At 40.8% G+C, this 24,617-nt stretch overlaps 1 protein-coding gene across 2 annotated transcripts in view; it reads left to right on the top strand.

Moving 5' to 3' along the window:
- CSTF3 (cleavage stimulation factor subunit 3) overlaps positions 1-24,617 on the top strand; it is a 51,491-nt gene that overhangs the window by 25,287 nt on the left and 1,587 nt on the right. For both annotated transcript variants that reach the window (XM_033151697.1, XM_033151708.1), the window contains 17 exons: positions 9,722-9,754; positions 11,829-11,926; positions 13,861-13,927; positions 14,024-14,058; positions 14,164-14,290; positions 16,022-16,099; positions 16,279-16,441; positions 17,083-17,192; positions 17,779-17,895; positions 18,071-18,145; positions 18,770-18,913; positions 18,998-19,100; positions 20,458-20,527; positions 21,926-22,121; positions 23,407-23,560; positions 23,863-23,957; positions 24,095-24,155. In XM_033151697.1, the coding sequence (XP_033007588.1) occupies positions 9,722-9,754; positions 11,829-11,926; positions 13,861-13,927; positions 14,024-14,058; positions 14,164-14,290; positions 16,022-16,099; positions 16,279-16,441; positions 17,083-17,192; positions 17,779-17,895; positions 18,071-18,145; positions 18,770-18,913; positions 18,998-19,100; positions 20,458-20,527; positions 21,926-22,121; positions 23,407-23,560; positions 23,863-23,957; positions 24,095-24,155 (1,726 nt within the window). The remainder of the gene's footprint in view (positions 1-9,721; positions 9,755-11,828; positions 11,927-13,860; positions 13,928-14,023; positions 14,059-14,163; positions 14,291-16,021; positions 16,100-16,278; positions 16,442-17,082; positions 17,193-17,778; positions 17,896-18,070; positions 18,146-18,769; positions 18,914-18,997; positions 19,101-20,457; positions 20,528-21,925; positions 22,122-23,406; positions 23,561-23,862; positions 23,958-24,094; positions 24,156-24,617) is intronic.

Below are 24,617 nucleotides of genomic sequence, written 5' to 3'. Positions count from 1 at the left end.
TGCATTAAGAAACAAGGAAAACTTAAAAGATCACACAGAAATACAGTATTGGCAATGAAAATGCTTCTGAGAAGACTTCTCCAAAACAGCCAAACCATAACTTATAACCATTATTCTACCATAATGTAGAGAACACAAAATAACAGTTGTTTACCAAGTTCATAAACAAGTGCTACGTTAGTTGCATAATTTTTTGGTTGAAACAAAATAGGAAATTCTTTCCAGTAGCACCTTAGAGACCAACTGAGTTTGTTCTTGGTATGAGCTTTCGTGTGCATGCACACTTCTTCAGATACACTGAATTTTTTGGTTGTTTTTCTTTCTAAAACTTGAAGTAGAGTAAATTGTTGGTTTTCATTAACTCCATTAAATACTGTACTTATAAACTTGTCATAACTTTATCCTCCTACTATCCTATCTCTGTCTACTAATCATTGTTCCTTTGATAATAATTCTATTGTTCCCTGAAAGGGACACATTTTGCTGTGAAATTTATGCAGATTCTCATACCAACCTATTCCCAGCTACTGAAAGACATCCAAAATTATCTGTGAGTACAGTCAGTCTAATGCTGTCCTAGATTATTTAAGACTTGACAGAAATCAACTTGAATTGTGATTGTGCCCAAAAGGAGTAGTTCAGACACTGGAGCGCACTGGTGAAATGTGCTCTCAATTATCCTTCCCCCACTTGAAAGCAGGCCAGAATCGTCATATACACATTGAAGAAGATAAGGGACAAAATGGGATATTACAGTGGGGCGACAGTTTTCAGTTTCTTGGAATGAAAGAACCACTTTGCCAAATCATGGCTTGTAGCCAGCACTCTAGCCAGTCCAAATGAAGTCTCAAACTCAAGTGGCATTCATCAATCAAATTTCAGATGGTTATTGTCATACAGCCAAGTACATATTTTTTAACACTGTGCATTGGTGAAGAGACAAAAATATTTCAAGACAATGAGTCATAACCAGAGTGCTGATGTTCTTGATTCTGTACTTGAGCTGCAACTCCCAACTGAAAATCAATATTGCAGAACGCTTGAAACTGCTAAGAATGAAGACATCCTGGGTCAATTAAACCATCCATCACTAAAAACAATTCAGCTGGCTTTGGAGATGCAACAGCAATTGGGAAGGAGTTGCTGTTGTCACAGCTAGTGATAAAGAAATTACAATGCAGAGTTCTGTACTCTTGGGTGTGAATTGAGACTCGGTGGTACTCTCACTCCCATTTTCTGGCTCAAGCTCTGCAAAATTCTAATCAGAAAATGGTGGGAAAAGACACATAGCAACAACTATGTCCGTGGCTAATAAGCCAACTTCCTATATTGCTAGCCAAGCAGGCTATTGACTGAATAGCTTTCAAAGTGGATGAGTATTTCTTCAAAGCTTTATGGGATCCTTTTGGGTTCACAAGCGCTGAGGGATTGACAGTCTTAACAAGGACAGAAAATCTATTTAGTCTAATGCCTTGGTTAGCTAAACATCGTTGGAAGTACATTGCTTTGGAAGTACTGCATCCAATGATCTAATTGCAAAGCAGTACCATGGCGAAGTTGTGGAAGACCAATAAGACTTGTGAGATTTCATAGGTACTAGTAGAGTGGGGAAATTAGAATTGGAAGTTTGTGAGATAGAACCATCTCATCTCATCTTCCTCATCTGTTCAGTGGAACACAAAACTTCCTTTTTGGATACTGCCCGGTCCTTATCTGTTCACTGGAAAACAAAACTGCTTATTCAGACTATCATATATCAGTCTTAAATGTTCTGCTAGAAATTTATTTACATCAGCCCCCTCCTTTTTTCCACCATGAAACTCGCCATACATGGGTTCCTATATTATCTCCCCCTCAAGATGCTGACCAGAAGCAAACAGACTTTGCTTCAGTGAGGTTTCTGCATCATGCGCCTTCACATCATTGTGTTTCGACAGGGCTAGAAAGAAACTCTTAAACAGTCAAGTAAAAGTTCAGCTCTTCAGGTGGTAAAACAGTGGCCCTGTTTACAGGCTAGCAACAGTGCTGTGTTTCCTTGCAATGATGCTCTGTGCAGAACTTTCCCAACTGTGAGCCTCCAGGTATCTTGAATGCTGGGGAACCAGGCTACATGGCTTTGATTTTCTGCATGGAACAGCTGATACACTAGTAATACATTAGTATATTTGTGTTCTTAATCTCCTAGCCTGTGAATGAAAGTGTCCTACCATCCTTCAGGATTTTCATCAAGGATTAACTTTATACCTTTTATTATTCCATAAAATTCATAAGCGGTTTCCAAAACTTCTGTTTCAAAGTTTTTTACAGATGAAGCAGAGAAACAGCCTAACTTTTTGACATAAGAAAACAGCAAAGCATGGCCAGTGGCTAACCTCTGACAAACTGTTGCAGTTGTCTTAAAATTTATGATTGCTGGTTTTACCACCTTATCATTTTTACTCTGCAACTTTTTTTGCTTGTCCAATAGCCCTATTCTTCATGGCAAACTGATTTCAAACTGTAAATATGACTAGATTTTCAAAAGCTTCGTAGAATGCAGGTCTGCTGTTCAAAGGAAGAAGCCACATTGTACTGGGCATATCCAAGTCTTATGGATCCTGACTTTCAGTAACACGTTAATATTTGAAAAGAAAATATAGAGGCTCAATTCACCCATTTATGTAGCAGCCACTCAACAGGAAGCCAAAGCAATCCCAGCTATGTGGCAAATGTACTTTTATGATATACACATTCACTGTATTCACAAATTATTGGATTGCATTGCATTTTTTTAAAAAGAAAAGATTGCATGTAGTCCTAAAGAAGTCCTCTTTAATACGCCTCGGGGGCTGTTGTTGGAAGAAATGCTATATTTCCCTCAAATTTTCTGTGTATCAAAACAGTCTTTCTCTGCATGCAGCCTCAAATTAATTTCCATTGATAGACTCAATGAATCTGATTGAGTTTATCTTTGAATTGCCAAAAGGTGTCTAAAACTAGGTCTAAGAATTTATTGGAATTGCAGTTAGTGGGGGGGGGGGGAGAATACAATCAAATTTCTGAACTTTTTCTTTAGCATACAGTAAGGTTTTTCCCCAGAACATATGCTTATATGCCTCTTCCAAGAACGGATTCAGTCCACAAGGTGAACACAATTTACATACCATCCTAATTTATTCTAGTATCAACATGAGCCTAAAGAAGAGGAACACTAGAACATTTGGTCAGCTTTTCTTGAGATGTACAGGTGAAACTCGAAAAATTAGAATATTGTGGAAAAGTCCATTTATGTAAGCAATTGTTTTCATTAGCTACTGGAGTTTAATATATGAGATAGACTCGTGACATGCAAAGCGAGATATGTCAAGCCTTTGTTTGTTATAATTGTGATGATTATGGCGTACAGCTGATGAAAACCCCAAAGTTGAAATTGTTAATTTGGGGTTCTCATCAGCTGTATGCCATAATCATCACAATTATAACAAAGGCTTGACATATCTCACTTTGCATGTCATACGTCTATCTCATATATTAGTTTCACCTTTTAAGTTGAATTACTGAAAGAAATGAACCTTTCCACGATATTCTAATTTTTCGAGTTTCACCTGTATGCATTGTAGTTGGCAGCTCAGTAGGAGTAAAATGTTCTGCGAGGCTGCTATCTTTTGCATCCTGATCTATGGGACTTGTTTCTGAGTATACACATATAGACTTGCACTGGAAAACCTTGCATATTTTGAACATTTTTCAAGCAAGTCACATGGAAATACCTGCACTTAGAATTAATATTAATATCCCTGGATGCAAATCATACTTGAAATGCATTTGAATTTTCTTTCTGTGGATTGACACTGCTTTCTATTTTCTCTGGCTGTGTTGATCATTCTTAATTTATCATATTTATTTTGTCAGGGCTTTTCTGTAGTACTTTGTTTTCTAGCCTGAATTAATATTAGTAAGCAACAAGACTAATTAAGAAGGTAACTCAGACTATGAGCAGGGGGTTACATCTAGATCCACAAGTTCACTTTTAATTATAGCTTTTAGTTTTTACATAAAGCAGCTTTTAAGTTGCTTCAGATACACAGTTGCTAATTTTCTTTTCAAGGATCCAAATATAACTTTCCTGACATGTTAAAAGGGAAAAAAGTATCCAAATCTCTGATGGAGGATTCTCTCCACTTTCTTCCCTAACCACTGTCATCCCACTCAAATTTGCCATGATCTCTTTAGTAATTCTTTGTTTCCTGAGACAACAGACTTTCTATCACAATACCTTCCTAAATATAAATACAGTGGTACCTCAGGTTACAGACGCTTCAGGTTACAGACTCCGCTAACCCAGAAATAACGCTTCAGGTTAAGAACTTTGCTTCAGGATAAGAACAGAAATTGTGCTTTGGCGGCGCAACGGCAGCAGGAGGCCCCATTAGCTAAAGTGGTGCTTCAGGTTAAGAACAGTTTCAGGTTAAGAACGGACCTCCAGAACGAATCAAGTTCTTAACCCGAGGTACCACTGTAATGCGTTCTTGTTTCTTACTTTTTGTGCTGCTTACTTTTCGCCACATTGAATTCTGCTCTGGGCAGTCCCTTCAGGAACAACATGGGAGGTGGGAGGTGTCTTAATGCGGGAAGTGTAAGCAGAAAATGGTACAGCCATTTGAGTCCTGACCTGTTTAGCTAAACATTAGAAGCCATGTCTGGCAAATTAGCCTCAAATACATTTCTGTAGTAACAAAGAGATGGAACCAATATAATGTTGAACAAAAGGAACCTGCATCTTCTCTTTGTTAACAATGATCTATAGACTTGATGCTAAGATACTGGTTAGTTTGTAATCAAACTCCTACAGAATAGCTTTAATGAGGGGTGGTTTTTTTGTTTTTTGTTAGCAAAACAACACCTCTGTCTTCAGGGCTTAAAATAAGGTATCTTAACCAGGCAGTGAACTTTAGTCTCATATTTCTCAAACAGTAGCTTCCCATTCCTCCTGGCAGACTCTTAGGAGCTGAAAAGAATTTCAAAAGCAGCTTGCAATACAGGTTTTTACTGTTTGTGGATGGAGCCAAAAATCCACAAGGCAACTGCTAGCCATTGCAAGATGGAGCTGTGCTGCTCCTGTTTCTTGTTCCCAGAAACTGAGAAGACAGATAAGATGGTTCAGTTTAGTAATCATGACATTGGTCGGTGTATCCTTTAAATTTGTTTCATTCTTTTTTCATAAGCTGTCTGAAGTCTATAACTAACTCCAGTGATGTATTAAAAAATGGACACTAAAATAAACAATGGGTACATTTGGCTGTTCTACGTTGGCTGTAATATGCAGAAATCTTTTCTCCCATACACAGCCTTTTAACAGTGAGCCATGATTAAATCAGGAAGTGTTCAGCCACTGTTTCCCATTTCATCCCAAACAGGAAACTGGTTACCAGCTTTGGAGCAAGCAAAGTTAAAAAATTGTTTATGATCCTGGTTTGTTCCAAAGCTGGTAACCATAGTTTCCTGTTTTGGATGAAATGGGAAGCAGTGGCTGAAGACTTTGATTTAATCATGGCTCACTGTAAAAGGATTGTACATACAGGCAGAAATCTCAATCATCCAAAGCAAGTCATTGTGCCACAAGCATTTTTAAACAGTTGAAATAGAAAAGTTTTTATATATAATGGCATAAAAGCTGACATGTTTATGAAGACCAAAGGAATTCTATGGTAAAAATAGCATGCCCTCATTTATGCTTCAACTAAATATTAGTGTAATATATGTTCATAAGAAATACATTTGTACTGGTCTCAGCTATGGTTGTAAAATGAAAATTTTGGGTGTATAAGGGTATATTGTATAATCACACTGAGGCTTACAAAGCCTGTTAGACAGAAAGGGACTTCTGTAATACGAGAGACACTGTGTCTTAAAACAGTGTCTTGCTATGCTCTTGCACAGTTACCATTCATGTCAATGCCCTGTTGTCTTCTACCTTGTTCCAGAGAGAGAAAGAGATAAAAAAAATGAATGATACCCCTGTAAATTGGATGCAAGAGAGTTAGAATTTATGCTTCCTTGAGATATTTTCTTTTTTTCAGACATTCTTGAGTACTACTGAAGCATCTTAATTCAGCCTCACTTGCTCAAGAATGAGCAAGCATTTAATTGAAAATGGACAATTGAAATCTAAGGCTTTCCTACTTTCTCTGTTGAAAACATTCAGCATGGAAAATGTCACAAGGAAAGACATGCAAGTTTTGGGCCTATACAGCTCCTTATTTGTAGGAAGAAATGTGCAGCTAGTGTTTGTGTGGTGGACAAATACTTGTTACTGGGGAAAGCCTATTCTTCCCCCGGCTAGCAATGAAATTGAGAATACAGCGTGGAAGATATTTTAACTGGTGTCATTGGTACAAAACAGTGCCTACCTGTCCAGTGAGTGATAGAAATCTCTGGTGCTGCTACATGCACCATTTTATAAACGGTTTTTAAGTTTAATCTTAGTTTTGTTTTTAAAAGATTAATGGCAGAGGATGAGTATTCTGTGACTATATCACTATAGCATCTAGAAGAGTGGTTCCCAACCTATTTTTGGCCATGACCCACCTAAGCACCTCTAAAATTCTGATCCCCCCATGACAGATAATTCTTCTTATTCAAAAAGTGAACTATTCACGTGGAGGAAGCCTAAAAGGCCATTCACTGCTAATAACTCATTCTCGAATTGGTCTCCCTAAAAATCAAATCCCCCCCCCCCGTGGGGCATGTGCCCCATGTTGGGAACCATGAGTCTAGAACATAGAACATGCAAAGTGTCACAGGATCAATCCCCAGCATCTTCAGCGTCTTGCTACAAACATGGGAAATTAATGTCAGTCAATGTGGTCTGATTCTGTATAGGGTAGATTCTTATGCTCTAATCCCCCATGCGAACTGGAGACATCATCAAAGTTCCTCCTTCCTTCCACAGCAACACCCTTCCATTTAATGAACCTTTTGCTGTTTCTCTTCTCCTTGTCTCTCAAGGATAAGCACTCTTCCCTTCTGATGCTGGAGTAGACATCTACCCTTGTAAGCAACTTAGTGAACAGGGTTATGCTACAGCACCCCACAGTGAAGCTAAATCATTTCCTTCCATTATAAGTGGGATATTCTTTAATGTGCTGGATCAAGAGCAGCAAGAGTTTAGTGCTACCTTGTAAATACCCTCTAGAACATGGGTAGGCAAACTAAGTCCCGGGGGCCAGATCCAGCCCAATTGCCTTCTCAATCCAGCCCGTGGATGGTCCAGGAATCTGTGTGTGTTTTTACATGAGTAGAATGTGTCCTTTCATTTAAAATGCATGTCTGGGTTATTTGTGGGGCATAGGAATTCATTCATCCCCCCCCCAAAAAAATAGTCCAGCCCCCCCACAAGGTCTGAGGGACAGTGGACCGGCCAACAGCTGAAAAAGTTTGCTGACCCCTGCTCTAGAAGATGGTAGCCTGCTCCCTACCCCAAATTACTAGCATACGGGGGGGGGGGGCTGGCAGAAAAGGTGCAGAGAGCTATATTTCAATGCTGGGCATGGATGAAGGGGCTTCCCTCCTCTAGCAGCCCATTTGGCTACTATACTGAGCTCAGTGGTCAAATGGAGCACTCTATGTTTCAACCGATGGACTCACCTGCATGCAGTTCAATAGAGGCTCAATAGAGACTTTGCAGCCCCTCTTAGTTTTGTGCCAGCTTTACCCGTCAGTGGTAGTACAGACAGAAGCACCCCACATATCTGGACTATGATGATCAGAAGAACTGAAACAGTGCACCTGCTGATCCTGAATATTACAGCCCTGTAGATGTACTCTAGAAATCAGATATGGAAAGCAATATAAACTTACCAACTCATGGTGATCTTTGCAGACTGAGTTGGAATGCAGAGACATAGGTGAAAAAATACGAGCACTTACAGTGAATGAACATTTCATTGCTGATCAGGAACAGGCTGCATAAGTTCCTAGTGCTTCATATTCATTTAGAGCAGGGGTTGTCAACCTGGTCCCTACCGCCAACTAGTGGGCATTTCAGGATTCTAGGTGGGCGGTAGGGGGTTCTACGGCATAGGCTGAATCCTTCCATTGAGCACTGGTGAGCGGTAAGGCAATTTTACCATCAAGAAAGATGCATTAGTGGGCGGTAGGTATAAAAAGGTTGACCCCCTGATTTACAGCTATGTTCCATCTACAATGTAGCCTGCAATGTAGTGCAGGCTTCATTGCAAAACCTTTGTTTCAGATGTGACATTGCACAAATGCCAGAGACTTGGGCACCCTATTCTTGCCTAAGTAATATCCAAGCTGCTCTTAGACTTGGTTTCAGTCCCCATGGTCTTCTTTTGAGTCAGTCCTGATTCTAAATTATTATTTAATTCATTTACAAAAGGAACTAGTGCTTGGCAGCAAATGAGGAGAGATTCCTCTCTTTCGAAGAGACAGTATTGGTATTGTGGCTAAATTGGACAGTGCATAGCAGTATGTTAAAAAAAGAAGCCTGTTATTGTTCACCTGTGCTGTGGAATGGAAGCCCACAACTGCGCAGGGTGCATGCGACCCTCACTATATATTATGTACCTTGTTTGGAAGTTTATCACTAATATGACCACAGTGTCACCTGGAGAAAAAATAAAGCACCCAAATAGTCGCTTTCAAATTTTGTTCCTTCAGGGAATCCATTCCATGTACATTTGTCTGCTAAGAAAATCCCATCTGTTGGAAACTTAACACCAGCTAGGCCTTTTAGACATAATCACAGTTCTATGACCACTGAAATTATGCCCTGCAGCTGGGGAAAATCTGTAATGGAAAACCTACTTCATAGAGGAAACCCTTCAGAGCAATCGCTGTGTTCTTTTGAAACAAAGTTTGAAAACTACTGCAGGAGGACAGAGTGCTGTTGAACTCAGGTCCTACTTTCCGGCTTCCTACTGGCATCTGGTTGGCCACCGTGAGAACAGGGTGCTGGATTTGATGGGCCACTGGCTTGATGCAGCAGGCTCTTGTGTTCTTACTGCCATAAATGGGTGCCTTGTAAGCTTTAGGTAAAGCATTCGCTTTTGACAAGCTTCGATGGCTGCTTGTGCAAGAAGTATTGCATCAAACACATAGCTAGACATACACAAACGTTATCAAAACCAACTCCATACCAAATGAAATGCACATAAGTGTTTTTAGTATGTAAATGGTTTATGTCTTGTTTGTAAGAAGAGTTCCAGTTATTTCAGGGAAAGCAGTACTATCTTTTAAAAGGGGTGGTGCAGGATTCATCAAGTTGAAGAATATTTTGCAATTAATGATGAAATGGAAGTCCTAGAACACCAAACCTACTGAAGCTAGATCAGGGTGCAGAACCTTCAACCCAAGGACTACATTCTCACATAGGCAATCTCTGGAGGCGGCATGCCAGTGCTCTGAGGGGCAGTGGGGAGAGGCAAAGTGTGTGGGGCAACAAATGAAAATCTTAACTTTGTGCAGTAGGCTACGTATCACACAGAAGCCAGGAATGCATACACACGCCTAAACTATTAGTCGTAATTGAAGGACACACTCCAGGCAAAAGCACTTGAGGAGGGTTAGCTGAGCAGTGCCTGTGTGGGGAGGAGCCCAAAGGAGTCTTAAGAGACCACGGGCTGGAGGTTCCCCATCCTGACTTAAATAATAATGTAGAATGTTTTTACTTATTTAGTGCAAGTTTGACCTAACCATTTGAGTTTTGTTTGTTTTACAGATAAAAGCAAAAAACTATGACAAAGTAGAAAAGGTGAGTGTATAAGTATGGCCTATATTTTAAATAGATTTGGAAGGAAGAATAAATACATGGATCATCTATTCTCCCTTGTTAAGTGATGTGGAGAAGTCAGTCTTAAGCTTGCAAACAGCTAATTTGTCCTAGCATTTGCCTTGGAAATTAAGTATCAACTATCTCCAGTGTCTGCCACTTTGTGGCAAAAGGCAAGAAACTTGGAAAGAGGAAGAGATACCTCCCCCTTCCCATTTCTAACATCTGCTTGAAGACCCATTTTACACAAGAAGGTTTGGGGGCCATGGCCTAGTGGTGGCTCTCACATGAGTACCTCAAAAAGAGGTTGGGCCGCCCCTAGCCTTGTGACTTCAAAAGCACTTACATGCAGGTGCCATTTGTGAGAACCACATGAGGTTCTCTGCCCTCCATATGGGTGCTGTCGATGTGGCCACCACAATTAATGCAATCTGGCAAGACTTTTTCAAGATACTACACTCATGCAAATTGTAGCAACTACACAAACATTTCCCACATGGAGATGCCAGAAACTGCCTCTGTGTGAGTGATGCCTGTCCGCAAGCTCACATTCTTGTGGCACTCAAAAGGGAACTGCTATTAAGTATGAATTGAGTCTGTATTTTTGCCCTCATGAAGGGAAGGGACATTCCACAGTGGGGGTGCCACCTTTGAAAATGCCATTTCATTCACTATATCACATGAGGCTGTTTCACTCACTTGGCGAGGGGCATCCTAGGAAAGGTATCTGAAGAAGATTATAGGATCCAGGCAGGTAATGGATGGAGGGAATCCCTCAGGTAACCTGGCACTAAGCCACTTAGGATCTCAAAGGTTTTACAGCAGTGTTATGAATTGAGCCTGGAAATGGACTGGAAGCTAGTGTAGATGGCAAAGTACTGGCATAATATGGTCAGAATCACCAGTCCCAGTTTGTGATCTTGCTGCCCTATATTGGACCGGCAGAATTTTTCAAGGCAGCCTCACATATTGCAATAATCCAATGGGAGGTTACCAAAGCATGAATAACTACAGCACAGCTGTCTGTCTATGTGAGATTGCAGGTGATATGTCACCTTCAGCTGATAAAAGGCACTCTGTGCCACTGAGGCCACCTCTGTGTTCAGTGACATGATAGATCTAGGAGCAGACCAAACTACAAGCCTGGGAAGCTGGCTCTGGCCTGCCCTTCATGGGCCACTTCTTACAGGTATGAGGAATGCCTACCTGTCAATCACCTGATGTTATACATGACTGGATGATTCAAATTTCAAAGGAAGAATCAAAGCTGACTCGGAAATGTGCTCCTGATTCTTCCCTTCTTCCTTTGCAGCTTGACTTTCGCTTAAGATGGAGCTGAAAAGGATTGTTCTTCCTTTCCAATCCTGGTTTGAGTTCAAGATGGGGTTGCAAAGGTTTCTACCACAGGCTTTGTCTGCGCTCAGGAGCTCTGCTCTGGAGCTCACGAGTGAAGCCAATCCCAGTCGAGCTTGTATTTATTACGAAATTTTTAAAGCACCACTTACCAAAGAACAATTGGGAGCACACTTTTAAGGCTCCTGATTATTCCTTTGCAGCTGCAATTTTACCTGCCTCAATCCCAGCTTTAGGGGGTGCAACTCTCTCCGAACAGGTTTAAAACCACTCGGACAAATGGATGAACCACTTAGTAAAGTTCCTCCTTGTATGCTCATCTGCAATTATGCTCATATTTCCTTAGCAGTCTGTTTGGCTGTGATCCAAAGTTTATTTACTTCTCTTACACACAGTAACTCAGAGGTTTCCAGGGCACGTATCTGTGCTTCAATATGTGTAAAGTGGCAATGTAAAAACAGAGGTACACCACTATGCCAAACAGGATGCATTAATTGCAAGGTTCTCATACTGGATGGATGCATTTCACACTTCTGACAGCAACCTTACCTTTACATTAAGACTTGGCTGTTATTCCTGAGACTGGGCCTGTCTTGTCTTAAAAGGAATGCAGACGGAACCTTAGTTTGTTTGTTCAAGCTCCAAAGTGCCTCCTGATGTCTATTCATGGATTCCTGTTGTTGTTTTTCTTCAATGTGAATAGCTGTTTCAGAGGTGCCTTATGAAAGTTTTACACATTGACTTATGGAAGTGCTACCTTTCGTATGTGAGAGAAACCAAAGGGAAGCTACCTAGTTATAAGTAAGTAAATGCTGTTTATGTTAGCTTCTTTTTTTATTGCAATCTAATTCCTTTTCCAGTTAAGGATGCTGAAGCAGGACCAGTGTCTCCCAAGTTAGCTTCTCATTTAAAGAAATAATTAGACAACTTCTGCCAGTGTAGACCTGCCCATGTAGCAAGGTGAAGCAACCTCCAGCAAGACAATTGGTAAAGACAGGAACTGATGGCTCAAAGGTTCAGCAAGACATTTAAAAGTATTTGCTCCAGTGGGGGTCACGTGGGGACACCCAGCATAGAATATTGTCTTAGATGGCCTAGTGCCATAAACTTGGGTTAGCACTGACTCCTACATGGTGTTCTTTGTCATTGTATATATGCCTCTTGATTCCTTCCAGTTGATTATTAAACTTCATTTGCCAACAAAGTGGCACTTCTGAAGCAGCCATACACAAGATAACAGAAGGATCTTTTGCTTTTCCCCCCACTGATCTACTAACCCAAAGAAGGCGCAATTGTCAAAGCTGTTTCTGATTCCCCTCCCACTGTCAAGTTTTGTTTATTTGATTTAGTTATGAAATTTTTAGATTGCTCTTCATCACACACAGCAATTACAGGGCAAGTTCTCAAATAATATAAAATTACATCATAAACCTAAAACAGCAATAAAATACAATCACTAAGAGGCCAATTGTCAGTAAAAAAAAACAGCCAATGCAGGATAAACCTGAGACTTTGGGTTGTCCAGTCGTGTCCCACGCTCCATGACCCCATGGACCAGAGCACGCCAGGCACGCCTATCTTTCACTGCCTCCCACAGTTTGGCCAAACTCATGCTAGTCGCTTTGAGAACACCTTGTCGTGGCAAAGGGGCTTAAATAACTCAGGGAAACTATGAGCTATGCCATGCAGGGTCACCCAAGGTGGACAGGTCATAGTGGAGAGTTTAGACTAAATGTGATCCACCTGGAGGAGGAACCAGCAAGCCACTCCAGTATCCCTGCCAAGAAAACTCCATGGACAAAGACAACAGACTTAGGGTAATCTCTGCTAATTTCCCCCCAAAGCCAGGAGGTACCAGTATGCTTTCACTTAACTAAGTTCTTAGCATCTGCACTTTCAGGGAGAGAATTCTATAGTCAGAGCAACACAGTGCCACAACAAACCATGCCTGGTGCCATTTTTATTTACTCTTTTTAAGTATTTTTTCCAATCACATCCCATGTAAGAAGCTTAACAACAATAAGGGTTATACAACTAAAAACAAAACCAGTTATTTAAGATCCTGTGACAACTGTGTAAACCCAGAGAAAGGACAATAAGAACAACATTTACAGGATAGTATCCCTGGCATGGTCTGGTCCATGGGGTCACAAAGAGTTGGACACAACTAAACAACAACAACAACAACAACAACCCCTCATATAAACAGGCATGTATTGAATTTCTTTAAAAATATTAAAAGGATGACGAGGAACCATTAGTGAGCTTTGGGTAAGTCAACCAGCTACAAATCCACCTAACACCTCATCCAGCCCACATTTTACCAGCTTCTCCACAAGAATATCATAGGGGACTGTCAAAAGCCTTACTGAAATCAAGATACACTACGTCCACAGTATTCCCCTGATCCACCAAGTGAAATGAGATTCATCTGGCATCCTTTTCTAAGTCCTCACAGACCAACCATTATCTGTTCTAGGACCTTTTCAGGTAGCAACATCAAGCTGACCAGTCAGTAGTTACCTGGGTCTTCTCCCATCCCTGGAGATTTGAATTCTGATAAAATAGATAGATGCTCCCTTACCACCTCTTTTTTATTTTAGACTGCAGCTCCCTCCTTGCATAATTTGTTCTGTTATCACTGGGTTGGGCACTGCTTATTAAGATTGTAGTTTAAAACTGTAATTATAGTAATTTTACCATGTGGCTCTAATTGTGTATGTGTTTTCCTCCAGAGAAAAAATGGCTCAGGCATATGACTTTGCTCTGGATAAAATTGGCATGGAAATAATGTCGTACCAGGTATGTTTCTTTACTCATTAAATATTTATTTGTGGCGTTTGATTATAGCTACAAACTAAATGTTCACTGCTCTGATTCTATATATTTTTACATTAGATCTGGGTGGATTACATCAATTTTTTGAAAGGCGTGTAAGTACAAAAACCTGCCTTCTCTCTTAATTAATGCAGCGTTAATATTCGTACAGGTTGCAGTATGTAATTGCTGGTATGTTACTGTCTTGCCTCACAATTTAGTGAAGCAGTAGGATCCTATGCAGAAAACCAGAGGATAACTGCTGTGCGCAGGGTATATCAACGGGGCTGTGTGAACCCAATGATCAACATCGAGCAACTCTGGCGAGATTATAACAAATATGAAGAGGTAAATAAAAAGATGCATGGTGTTCAAACAAGATTTAGCTATTGTCCTCGACCTGCAGCAGTGAGGTTACTTGAATAGGCTCTCTGCAAGCCCCTTTCTGAGTATTGCAAGTGTAGACCTCTGAAAAACATTATGAAGGGTGGAAAGAAGGAGCAGGACAAAGTGTTTATCTGTAAGCAGCACAAACCTGCCTCTCAAAATCGCTGGGACTACTTTTTGTGTGTTTTCTGGTACACTTTTGCCCCAATTCTAGGTGGATGAGGCTATTCCCATTGCCTTAAGGATGTTGGGTCCTCCAACCATCTTTAGATTCTTCATCTGATGGTGTTCTTTGTACAGTGGGAAGGACCATCTCCCAGTGCCAGGAGCAAGAGAACGAGGAGCTCCAGTGCACTGACTTGGGAGACCTGTGCCTAATCATATCATGGATGCTGTAGTTGGGATTCCTGCATTGCAGGGGTAGATGGACTATATGATCCTTGGCATCCCTTCCAACTATAAAGTTATATGATTGTATATGTTTAATACCACTGGGCTGCAGAAAATAGGATTGTCTCCTACTGAAACAGCAACTTTTCCCTCTTTGAGCAGGACCCTAATTCAAATGACAAGTGCTTTCCCATTTTGTCTAGCAGAATAAAATTGTAGAATAAAATTGTACATAACAACAAAAACAATAACCCCTCCACACACACTGTTGAAAAGGTCATAGACTGCTTAATCAGCCAAAGGCCTGGGAGAAGAAGAATGTTTTCGGCACGTACCTAAAGATATGTAATGAAGGTGCCAGGCAAGCCTTTGTGGGGACAGCATCCCAAAAACGGGGAGCCACTGCAGAAAAAGCCTGTTCTCAAGTTCCATCCTCTAGACCTCTTGTGGAGGAAGCACACAAAGAAGGACCTCAGGTGATGATGGCAAGGACTGGGTCAGTTCATATGGGCAGAGGCAGTCCTTGAGGTATTCTGGTCTTGAGCCACTTAAGGCAGGCTTCCTCAAACTCGGCCCTCCAGGTGTTTTGAGATTACAATTACCATCATCCCTGACAACTGGTCCTGCTAGCTAGGAATAATGGGGAGTTGTAGGCCAAAAACATATGGAGGGCCATTTTTGAGGAAGCCTGATTTAAGGCTTTATAGGTCAAAACAAGCACTTTGAATTGTGCCCGGAAACCAATTGGCAGCTAGTGTGCTTGGGCCAGGATTGGTGCTATAAATAAAAAAGCCCAAACACTTAAAAGATTTAAAAACAATCAGAGTAAGGCCAACCCCACAGCAGACAGTGTTAAGGGAGCAGCCCTTGCCTTTGCTCTCCCACCAAAGTGGCTCTTCCCAAAGGGAGCCCAGCTTTTATTCCACCAGCCCAGCTAAATGCCCAGCTGGGAGTGAAGTTTCGAGTGTTGCTGGGAGCTGCCAAGTCAGGGCTTCAGGAGGCAAGAAAGCTCAGGAGTCCCACTGGGAAGCAGGCAGCAGCAGGCAGCTAGTTCCCCCTTCGATGTTCCTGTGAGTCCTCCCTTTCTCACACAGGTGTGCTGTGCATCCAGAAACCCCCACAGCAACCCAGCTTCTATTTGGGAATAAGTACGAAGTGACAGCTTTCCCGTGCAATTCTATGTTGATTAATGCTATGTAAGTCTGTGAGTTCCATTATGCTTACAAATGAGGAAGCATGCATGGGATTGCAAGCCTACAGTGGTCCTGGGCAGGGCTTCACTTCTTGTTTTCTGTCTTCCAGGGAATAAACATCCACTTAGCTAAGAAAATGATTGAAGATCGCAGTAGAGATTATATGAACGCTAGACGTGTGGCTAAGGTACAGGCTCCCGGTTGTTTTGTTCCCCTTTTGTCTTGATTTAATACATCATGAATATTTGTTGCATGCTTGAGCTGCAGCAGATTACTAAGTGGAGTTGATAAAAGTAGTAACTTTAAAGTTTTGTTTCGAAGCCCACCTTAACGAAACCTCTTCTCTGTTTCTTCCTCTCTCTTCAGGAATATGAAACTGTGATGAAAGGTTTGGACCGCAATGCTCCTTCGGTCCCACCCCAAAATACTCCCCAAGAAGCTCAGCAGGTAGACATGTGGAAGAAATATATTCAGTGGGAAAAGAGCAACCCTCTACGTACTGAAGACCAAACCCTTATAACAAAGAGAGGTGACTGTACATTTTTGTTGTGCTCCTTAGAAATAGTGCAAAGATAACCATAGTAATTAAGTTGTGCTGGTGTTATTTTGGGGACTCTTACAAACTATACAAACCTAGCTGCCTGAACTGTGTACTTAAATCCCATTGATTGCTGTGGGCTTTGTTGCACTTTGCTTTTCTCCAGAAAGAAAAGTTTCTACTTAGATATTCCTAGCACTCCATAGGTAGATAATTTGCAAAAGGAACCTGTTGGTGCCTCTTGAAACAGTAGAATAAGCTCTCATGGCTCAGGGTGCAAAAACATTTGAAATCTTATAAAGAGAACATCATGTTGGTCTTTTTGCCATTCAAGGGCATGTGTAATGAGACTTTCCTGTGAGGACAAAGCTCAGCGTTTTTTGACCACCAACAATTTCAAAGTCAGCATTTTATTAACTGGAGAGGGGTCAGGAAATATATGTCTGGAAATCTCTAAAGAAGTTGATAGGGCATAGAATTGAAGAGGGCGGCTCTTGAGATCATGTGGGTGGCTCTTTAAGAGACCTGCATTTTTAGTTACATTTGTGAATCATTGGTAGAAATGCATCAGTGATTCAATTTGTAAGGTGCCACCCACTAGGAATCTATCTTGTTTCAACGTCTTCCCATAGTGATGTTTGCATATGAACAATGCCTGTTGGTGCTGGGACATCATCCAGATATTTGGTATGAAGCTGCACAATATCTCGAGCAATCCAGCAAACTACTAGCTGAGAAAGGGGTAAGAGAAGACAGTAAGAAATACTGCATTTTATGTACAGCAATTAAACATATATCTATTTGGTGCCAAACTAAATAAGTTGAACTTGGGTCCATTGAGATCAGTGTGAAGTTAGTCATGATTAAGTCAAGTCACATAATTTCAGTGACAACTTAATTCAGCTAATTTAATCTGGATTCAGCGTATGTTTTCATTTGTTTGTTTTGTGGGACCTTGTTATCTGCCAATGAAGTGATTAATTCTATCAAAGCTGTATGGGATCATATGCAAAAATATATCATCCCATTTTTAAATCATGGGAGATCTTTAAAATAGAAAAGAAAAACCCCAAGTTCATAAAAGTAATTAAGTATTCTGAATTTACCATGTTGCTAAACTATATTGTTTTTTCAATTAGTATGTGAAGTGAAATCACATGTTTCTAATAAGATCCATTATTGTAGCTGCTGAGTTCTTGCTACAAGGTAACCCACTTGGGTTTACAATATTCCTGTAGAGCTGTTAATGAGTACAGGACTGAAAACTCTTTTTATTTTTCATACTAGTCCTACAGTTAGTTGATTTTCTCATATTTTCTCAATTCCAGGACATGAACAATGCTAAACTGTTTAGTGATGAAGCTGCAAATATTTATGAACGCGCAATCAGCACTTTACTAAAAAAGAACATGCTTCTTTATTTTGCATATGCAGATTATGAAGAGGTGAGTCCTTAGGTGACATTATTCTTTCAATCTCCAGTTCAACCAGCTTTTTCTTTCTTGTGTATAATCTTGATTGGAGAACTTGATCTTGGCAAATTCAAATAAACAGGTCCAGTAATAATTTTGAGCTTAAACTAAAGGTGGGTTTGTTTGCTTGTTTTTTGTATTTTCTCAGAGTCGGATGAAATACGAGAAGGTGCATAGCATATATAATCGGCTCTTAGCTATTGAAGATATTGATCCCACTTTGGTATGTTTAGTCTTCCTTGTTTCACCTTGTTGAGATGACTATAGGATAAAAAGTTGTGTATTTCTCTTTGGTCAGTTCCTAAAGTATTCCAGTTGAAAACATATAGATAATGTCAGTCACATTTTCAATTTTTGTTATCAGTTGCCTTTTTTCTTCCAAAGTACAAAGAATGCCCCCCATTTTCTACTTTTTTGTACATTATTCAGCTGTTTTGCCATATCTGAGGCGTATAATTGGTGACACAGCAAAATCTGAAAGATTTCATGTTGTAATGTTTCTAACCTTCCACTTAATTAAAAATAATTATGAGCAAAACTGTTGTTGACATTAAGAATGACCTTGCTCACAAGTAGCAGCAAGCCAAACTTAGGAATTCTGTTGCTTAGAAGGGGAAAAGTGTGGCCTCTTTGCACCTCTGCTGGTTCTGCTGCTGTGGCCCTACTTAGAACTAACCATGGTTTGGTTTAGGATTGTGTTCAGACCTGGGATCATGTTTTGTCTCATTTGAAACAAATCATGAGTCACAACTATGGTTTAGAAGCCATGTCTTTAATATAGTGTTGACTTCTAAAAATAGAGTCACAGCTTAAAGGTGACCCTACCTTTTCCACCTATATGTTTCAGGTATACATTCAGTATATGAAGTTTGCAAGGCGAGCAGAGGGCATAAAATCAGGCAGGATGATATTTAAGAAGGCACGAGAAGATGCCCGTACCCGTCATCATGTCTATGTTACAGCTGCTCTGATGGAGTATTATTGCAGCAAGGTATTATTGCACACAGTGAATGAAACTTTTGCTTCGGCCTCTGGATTCTTCTGTCTTCAACTAATAACGTTTTGAAATCTGCAGGACAAGTCAGTGGCCTTTAAGATTTTTGAGTTGGGGCTAAAGAAATATGGAGACATTCCAGAATACGTCTTGGCATATATTGATTACCTTTCTCATCTCAATGGTAAGTTCTGGGAGCTGGGATAATTCATTACACTGGACTCTGGGATTACAACGTTTTTCAGGACAAAAACCTTCTTTACCTGAAATTGAACAGTTTGTTTAGAATGGACCTGTGAAGATTCAGAGTTCAGTTATTACTGATATTGGTGGCATCCCTCCATATTATATCATCAGTGAGTAGATGGGACTTCGCTGCTCATTGTTTTGCATACTACTTGCTTTGTCAGGTCTTTAGCCAATAATGTGTTGGGGGGAAATGACTTCAAGAGTGTGTAGATGGATGTTGATGCATCGTAATGTATAGCTATATGTAGATAATTTGTATAGAATTGTAGCTAAGAGTGTGAGCTGAGAACCTTCAATTCAAATTTCTCCCCGCTCAGTAGTAATTGTAGGCAGGCTGCTATTTCCCCAGCTCTTCTCTCTATCAGTAAAATCAGGATGATAGTGGGAGACACCCAACATTGCACAAGTGGATTTCTATTCCTCTTGCTCTCATCTTTCCTGAAGTCCTCCACAATATCAAAATTCTCCTCTGGAGGGTTGGGGGATGAAATAAAAGCAAAACCTGAGAACAGTCAAATCTCACGACTGTTCTCCAACTGGGTTAGCTTTGGACTTGTGCTGTGAGGAGTTCCACTTGCTTTTTGGGGAGGTGGGCAGGGATTTCCTTCTTCCCTCTGCAGCCCTCTGAAAATCTGTTCTGGAGGTTTGTAGCAACCTCCAGAGGAACACAGGAGGTATGGGGCAATTGGTGAAAGGGAAAGGGGCAATTGGTGAAAATCACCACCACCTTTCGAGGAACATTTTGTGTATGGATGGCGTCTTGCTGTTTGCAGGCAGGAAACTCAGACCCAATCCATAGACTGTTAATTTGAGTGAGGACTTAAGATTGAAAAATCAGCAGCCTGCAAGAACACGAAAGAGCACAAAAACCAATGGCCAGTATTGTCCTAAGCAGCTGCTTCTTGTTTAGTACTTAAGTGTGCTGCTGCCATCAGTTTTTAAACGGAGTATTTAATTCTTATTTTATGGTTCTGGTTTTAATTAATTTTTATTGTGTGTTTTTGTACCTACCTCTCAGCTGCAGTTGTAATTTGTGGGTGTGTCTTCTGCAGAGTAGAAGTGAGACTTCCGTACCTTTTTCTAAAGCCTTTTCCCCGTGTGTCTCTTCTCCCTGTGATTACTTTTGCAATAATGAAATTAGGGTTGCAAATTGGGTTTTTCATCTTTCACAGGAATTGAAATTATGTCAAGATATTGTCCCCTCCCCCCTGTAATTTCCAGTTTTTTAAAATATATATATATATATTTAAAGCTTGTTTTCATCTTTCTTTTTTAATACTTTTTTAAAATAGAGGATAATAATACAAGAGTCCTGTTTGAACGCGTATTAACCTCAGGGAGCCTCCCACCCGAGAAATCTGGGTAAGCTTCGCCAAAGCTCCATTCCAAATCGTCTGCTTTGCTGTACGTGAAAACCCTTGTACAACATAGATATTATCACAGATTAATGAGGGGATGGTTGTTGCAGCCTGTACTGCCATTTTCGTCCTAAATAAGGAGCCAGCTGCTGAGAGAGAGAAGCCAGAGATTGTAAGAATTTTCTATGGAGTTCATTCCTTGGATGCCAGAACATGCTCTCAGCTCAAATGTGAAGATAACGGCTATATGGAGTGTTGTTGGAAAGTAGATTTGGCCAATATAGAATATAGACTCAGAGCACTTGGGGCATTTTTGCTTTCATGCATACACACAGGGGCTCAGATCTATACCCCCCTCCTGCTTTCGTTCCATGTTTACCCACGGAGATCGTCTCCCTTTGGCAAATGCCTTCCACAGCCTCATAGCCAACTCTGTGCTGCCTGAATCCTATTCCAGGAAAAGTAGAATTTGGGAATTATGTAAGTGGTAACTAGACATTTATCCACTGTTACCATTTTTGTTTGTCAGTATCAGGTAGTAGTTTCCCCCAGCAACCACGGATTCCAGTTACAGTGCAGTTTTTGCATGTAGCTTTTTTCTTTCTACATTCTGCCTCTAAGGACTGACTCTCCTGCGCCCTTTGTGCAGAGGGGGCATGCACACCAACTGGTTGCCTCTTGCTTTCAACCTGAAGCACCTAGCAAGTGGCACCAGCAGCAGGGAACCAGTTCCTTTGCCTGGCACTCCTTGCCAGGGCTGCATGTACAATGCATACAGATGGTTTGCAGGCCCCTTTACCACTTCCCAGCTGTTTGGCACTCTAAACTACCTAGGAGTGAACCAGTGGGCTCCTTGCATAATGTGTGTGTGTGTGAGAGAGAGAGAGAGAGAAAGAGAGAGAGAGAGAGAGCGCAGGGAAGAGGGGAAAGATCTGTGCATGTTTCTGTGTCCATGAGTGGGGATAAGATTGGGGAGCAGGAGAGAGGGAGTCCAGGCCCTACCTACTATCAGCATGCAGCTTAAGAGCCGCTGGTTTGCTGCCGTGGATTTACACAGACTGGCCATTGCTGCCTTCTAGGATGCTCTCTGGCTACAAAGCAGATGTATCTGCTATGGCTTCTGGTTGTAGAATAAAGACATGATAGTTGACTGGCAGCTGCCCACAATTCCCTTCTCCATCTGCTAGAATGGTTTTCTTGCCAACATAGAATTGGATATCCAGCCCCACAGGAAAGAGCAGACGAGGGGGTTCCTTAGTCAGTGGGCAAGGAGCTGGCTTGCAGTGGATTGGGCCTGCTGGTTGCTGAGAACTGTTGCAAGTGATTGCACTTATTGTAAGCCATGTGTGCTGAGCATGTTTTCTTTTGAAAATTTGTTCTCTTTCTGTCTTTTCTTTCACAGAGAGATATGGGCCCGATTTTTAGCTTTCGAAAGTAATATTGGTGACCTGGCTAGCATACTTAAAGTGGAGAAACGGAGATTTACAGCCTTCAAGGAGGAATATGAGGGCAAAGAAACAGCTCTACTAGTAGACAGATACAAGTTCATGGATCTGTACCCCTGCTCTGCCAGTGAACTCAAAGCGCTTGGTTATAAGGTATGGAGATGATGACATTCCAGAATGTTTAGTTGGAGAAGGAATGCAGTTCCATAGCATTGCTACTTGCATGCCTTCAGTGCTGCTTTAAAAAGGTTAAAAACCCATAACTCTCCTCGGCCTTTAGATGTCCATTCAAGCACAAGCAAAAACACCTTCTCTTTGTTTGGAATTACTATTCATTTCCGTTTCTTTTTTACTGTTTTTGTCACCATGTAGAGAACAGTTCATATTATTCCAAAGTGGTGGCTGTTACCCTATGATAAGCTATTTGTGGGCAGTAGCTCCCATCATAGAATCACAGAGTTGGAAGGGAGTTGGGAGATTATGCTGTCCAACCCCCTGCTCGATGATGGATATACACTGTAGGATGCAACTACCGCATCCCTGACAGATGGCCATTCAGCCTCTGCTTAAATAATCTCCAGCCAAGAAAGTCCCACCACCTCCTGAAGCAGTCTGTTCCACTCTCCACATGGCAGGTGTGATTTTCTTTCTCATGTCGAGAAGAGAAAGGTTGACATTTTGGAAAATCGCAACAGCTGCGTAGTGAGCTGTTGCAAGTATATGGTTTAACACTTCATAGCAGTGCTTGTGTTGAACAATTTAAGCCACCTCTATGTGGTACCTTGTAAGGTGAAGTCCAGCTCAACAGACCATGTTTAAAAGCCAGCATTAAATCCATTCCAAGTTTTCCTCCATTCAGGTTCTAGACTGCTGCCTGCTTTAAAAAGTATCACTGACCACATCCTTCCCACGTGACCCTAGCTTAAAATACTCCTAGCTGATTATCAGTTGCCTTCCCGCATATTTATATATGAAGTGCTGGTGCATTGGTCTTACTGTTTCCTAGCCAAGTTCCTAAATCAATATGGAGCTAGTTTCTTGCTGTATCTATTATGTTTCAAGTTTTTGATACTGTAAATTGGAATTTAATAATACATTGCCTATATTTTTAATATTTTGCATTGTTTATTATAAATAATTCTAGGCAAACTTATTAGAAAGGCGGTTGTTAAATTTTAAAATTATGAGCAGACAGAAAACTTCTCTTCCATAAAATTGGGCAGTTTGTTCTAGTGTCCATTGTTGCTTTATGCAAACCTTAGAGATGCTACTCTAGACCAGTCTATGTTGAGCATTACGGGATCCCTTCTTGCTTGTGAGCTTCCCATAGGCACTCAGTTGGTCACACGATAAACAATATGCTGGATTAGCCTTTGGATTGATCCAGCAGAGCTGCTGTCATGCTATTTATGCTTCTTCTCATGCTATGAATTTCCAGGATGTGTCTCGGGCAAAGCTATCAAACATAATTCCAGATCCTGTTGTGGCTCCTTCAATAGTACCTGTGCTAAAAGATGAAGCAGACAGAAAACCAGAGTATCCAAAACCAGATACCCAGCAGATGATTCCATTTCAGCCAAGACATTTAGCACGTAAGCTAATCTCGAGTCATGTAAATGTGAAAGAGAAGTCTACCTTATTCTGATTGAAGTTTTTTAAAGAAACAGCCATTCAGTTCATTCTCATTTGGGCACACAACTAGAATGTTTTATACCCTTCCAATTCTCTGCTAAATTGGAATCAAAGTACAATAAACAAAAGTTTGAGTTTTTGTTTGTTCTTGCATAGTGCTTGCAAGGTCAGTTAAATCAACCAAAGGAACTCCCATCAGTTGATTCTCCTTAGCTGTAAGAGCCATGAAGACTTAAATGTGTTTTGTTTTATTATTTACTAGCTCCAGGTTTGCATCCAGTCCCTGGTGGTGTCTTTCCAGTCCCGCCTGCTGCTGTAGTTCTAATGAAGCTTCTCCCACCTCCCGTGTGTTTTCAGGTTGGTCATGGGATCCTGAAATGTTTTAATGACTTTGCAATCTGGTTGTGTTTTGCTTCAATGCATTAAACATTTCATTTTCTTTAATCTCACTGGTTTTTCTGTTAAATGGTCCCTTTTTTCTCTCTCTCTTGCAGGGCCCCTTTGTGCAAGTGGATGAACTCATGGAGATTATCAGGAGATGCAAACTCCCAGACAGTAAGTGGCCTTTGTCCTTTTGGCACCAGACTGCACTACTTCACTTAAATTCTGAAGTCTTGGGGGTGGCTATTTGAGGTACTGACAATCACACAATTTAAGGTTAATGACATTGCTGTATGTGTGTACTCAAATTAGCCAAAATAGTATTTTTTCTTATTTTCAGGACAGTGAGTAAATACTTAGCGGCTTCTGTAACTACTGTTAATGGAGAACTCTGTCTTGAAGTCCACAGAATTAACAGCAAAAGGAAGTGGCTGTAAGACGGAAGCTGAAATTACAAAGCCATGCTTTTTAAAAAACATGTGTGACTTGCTGGCTATATGGTTGTAACAACCACCTGATAAAGATAAAAGTAGGATTTTGCGCACATAATGACACAGGAATATGCTGTTGTTGAAATCAACAGAACTGAAGATACTTGTGGAATGAATTCAACACTCAAGTTTTGTCAACTGTGCT

This window comes from Lacerta agilis, chromosome 1, assembly GCF_009819535.1.
Source record: "Lacerta agilis isolate rLacAgi1 chromosome 1, rLacAgi1.pri, whole genome shotgun sequence".
Taxonomy (NCBI): Eukaryota; Metazoa; Chordata; class Lepidosauria; order Squamata; family Lacertidae; genus Lacerta; species Lacerta agilis.
Note: the sequence above shows the minus strand (reverse complement) of the source record. Positions and strands in the feature narration are given on the sequence as shown.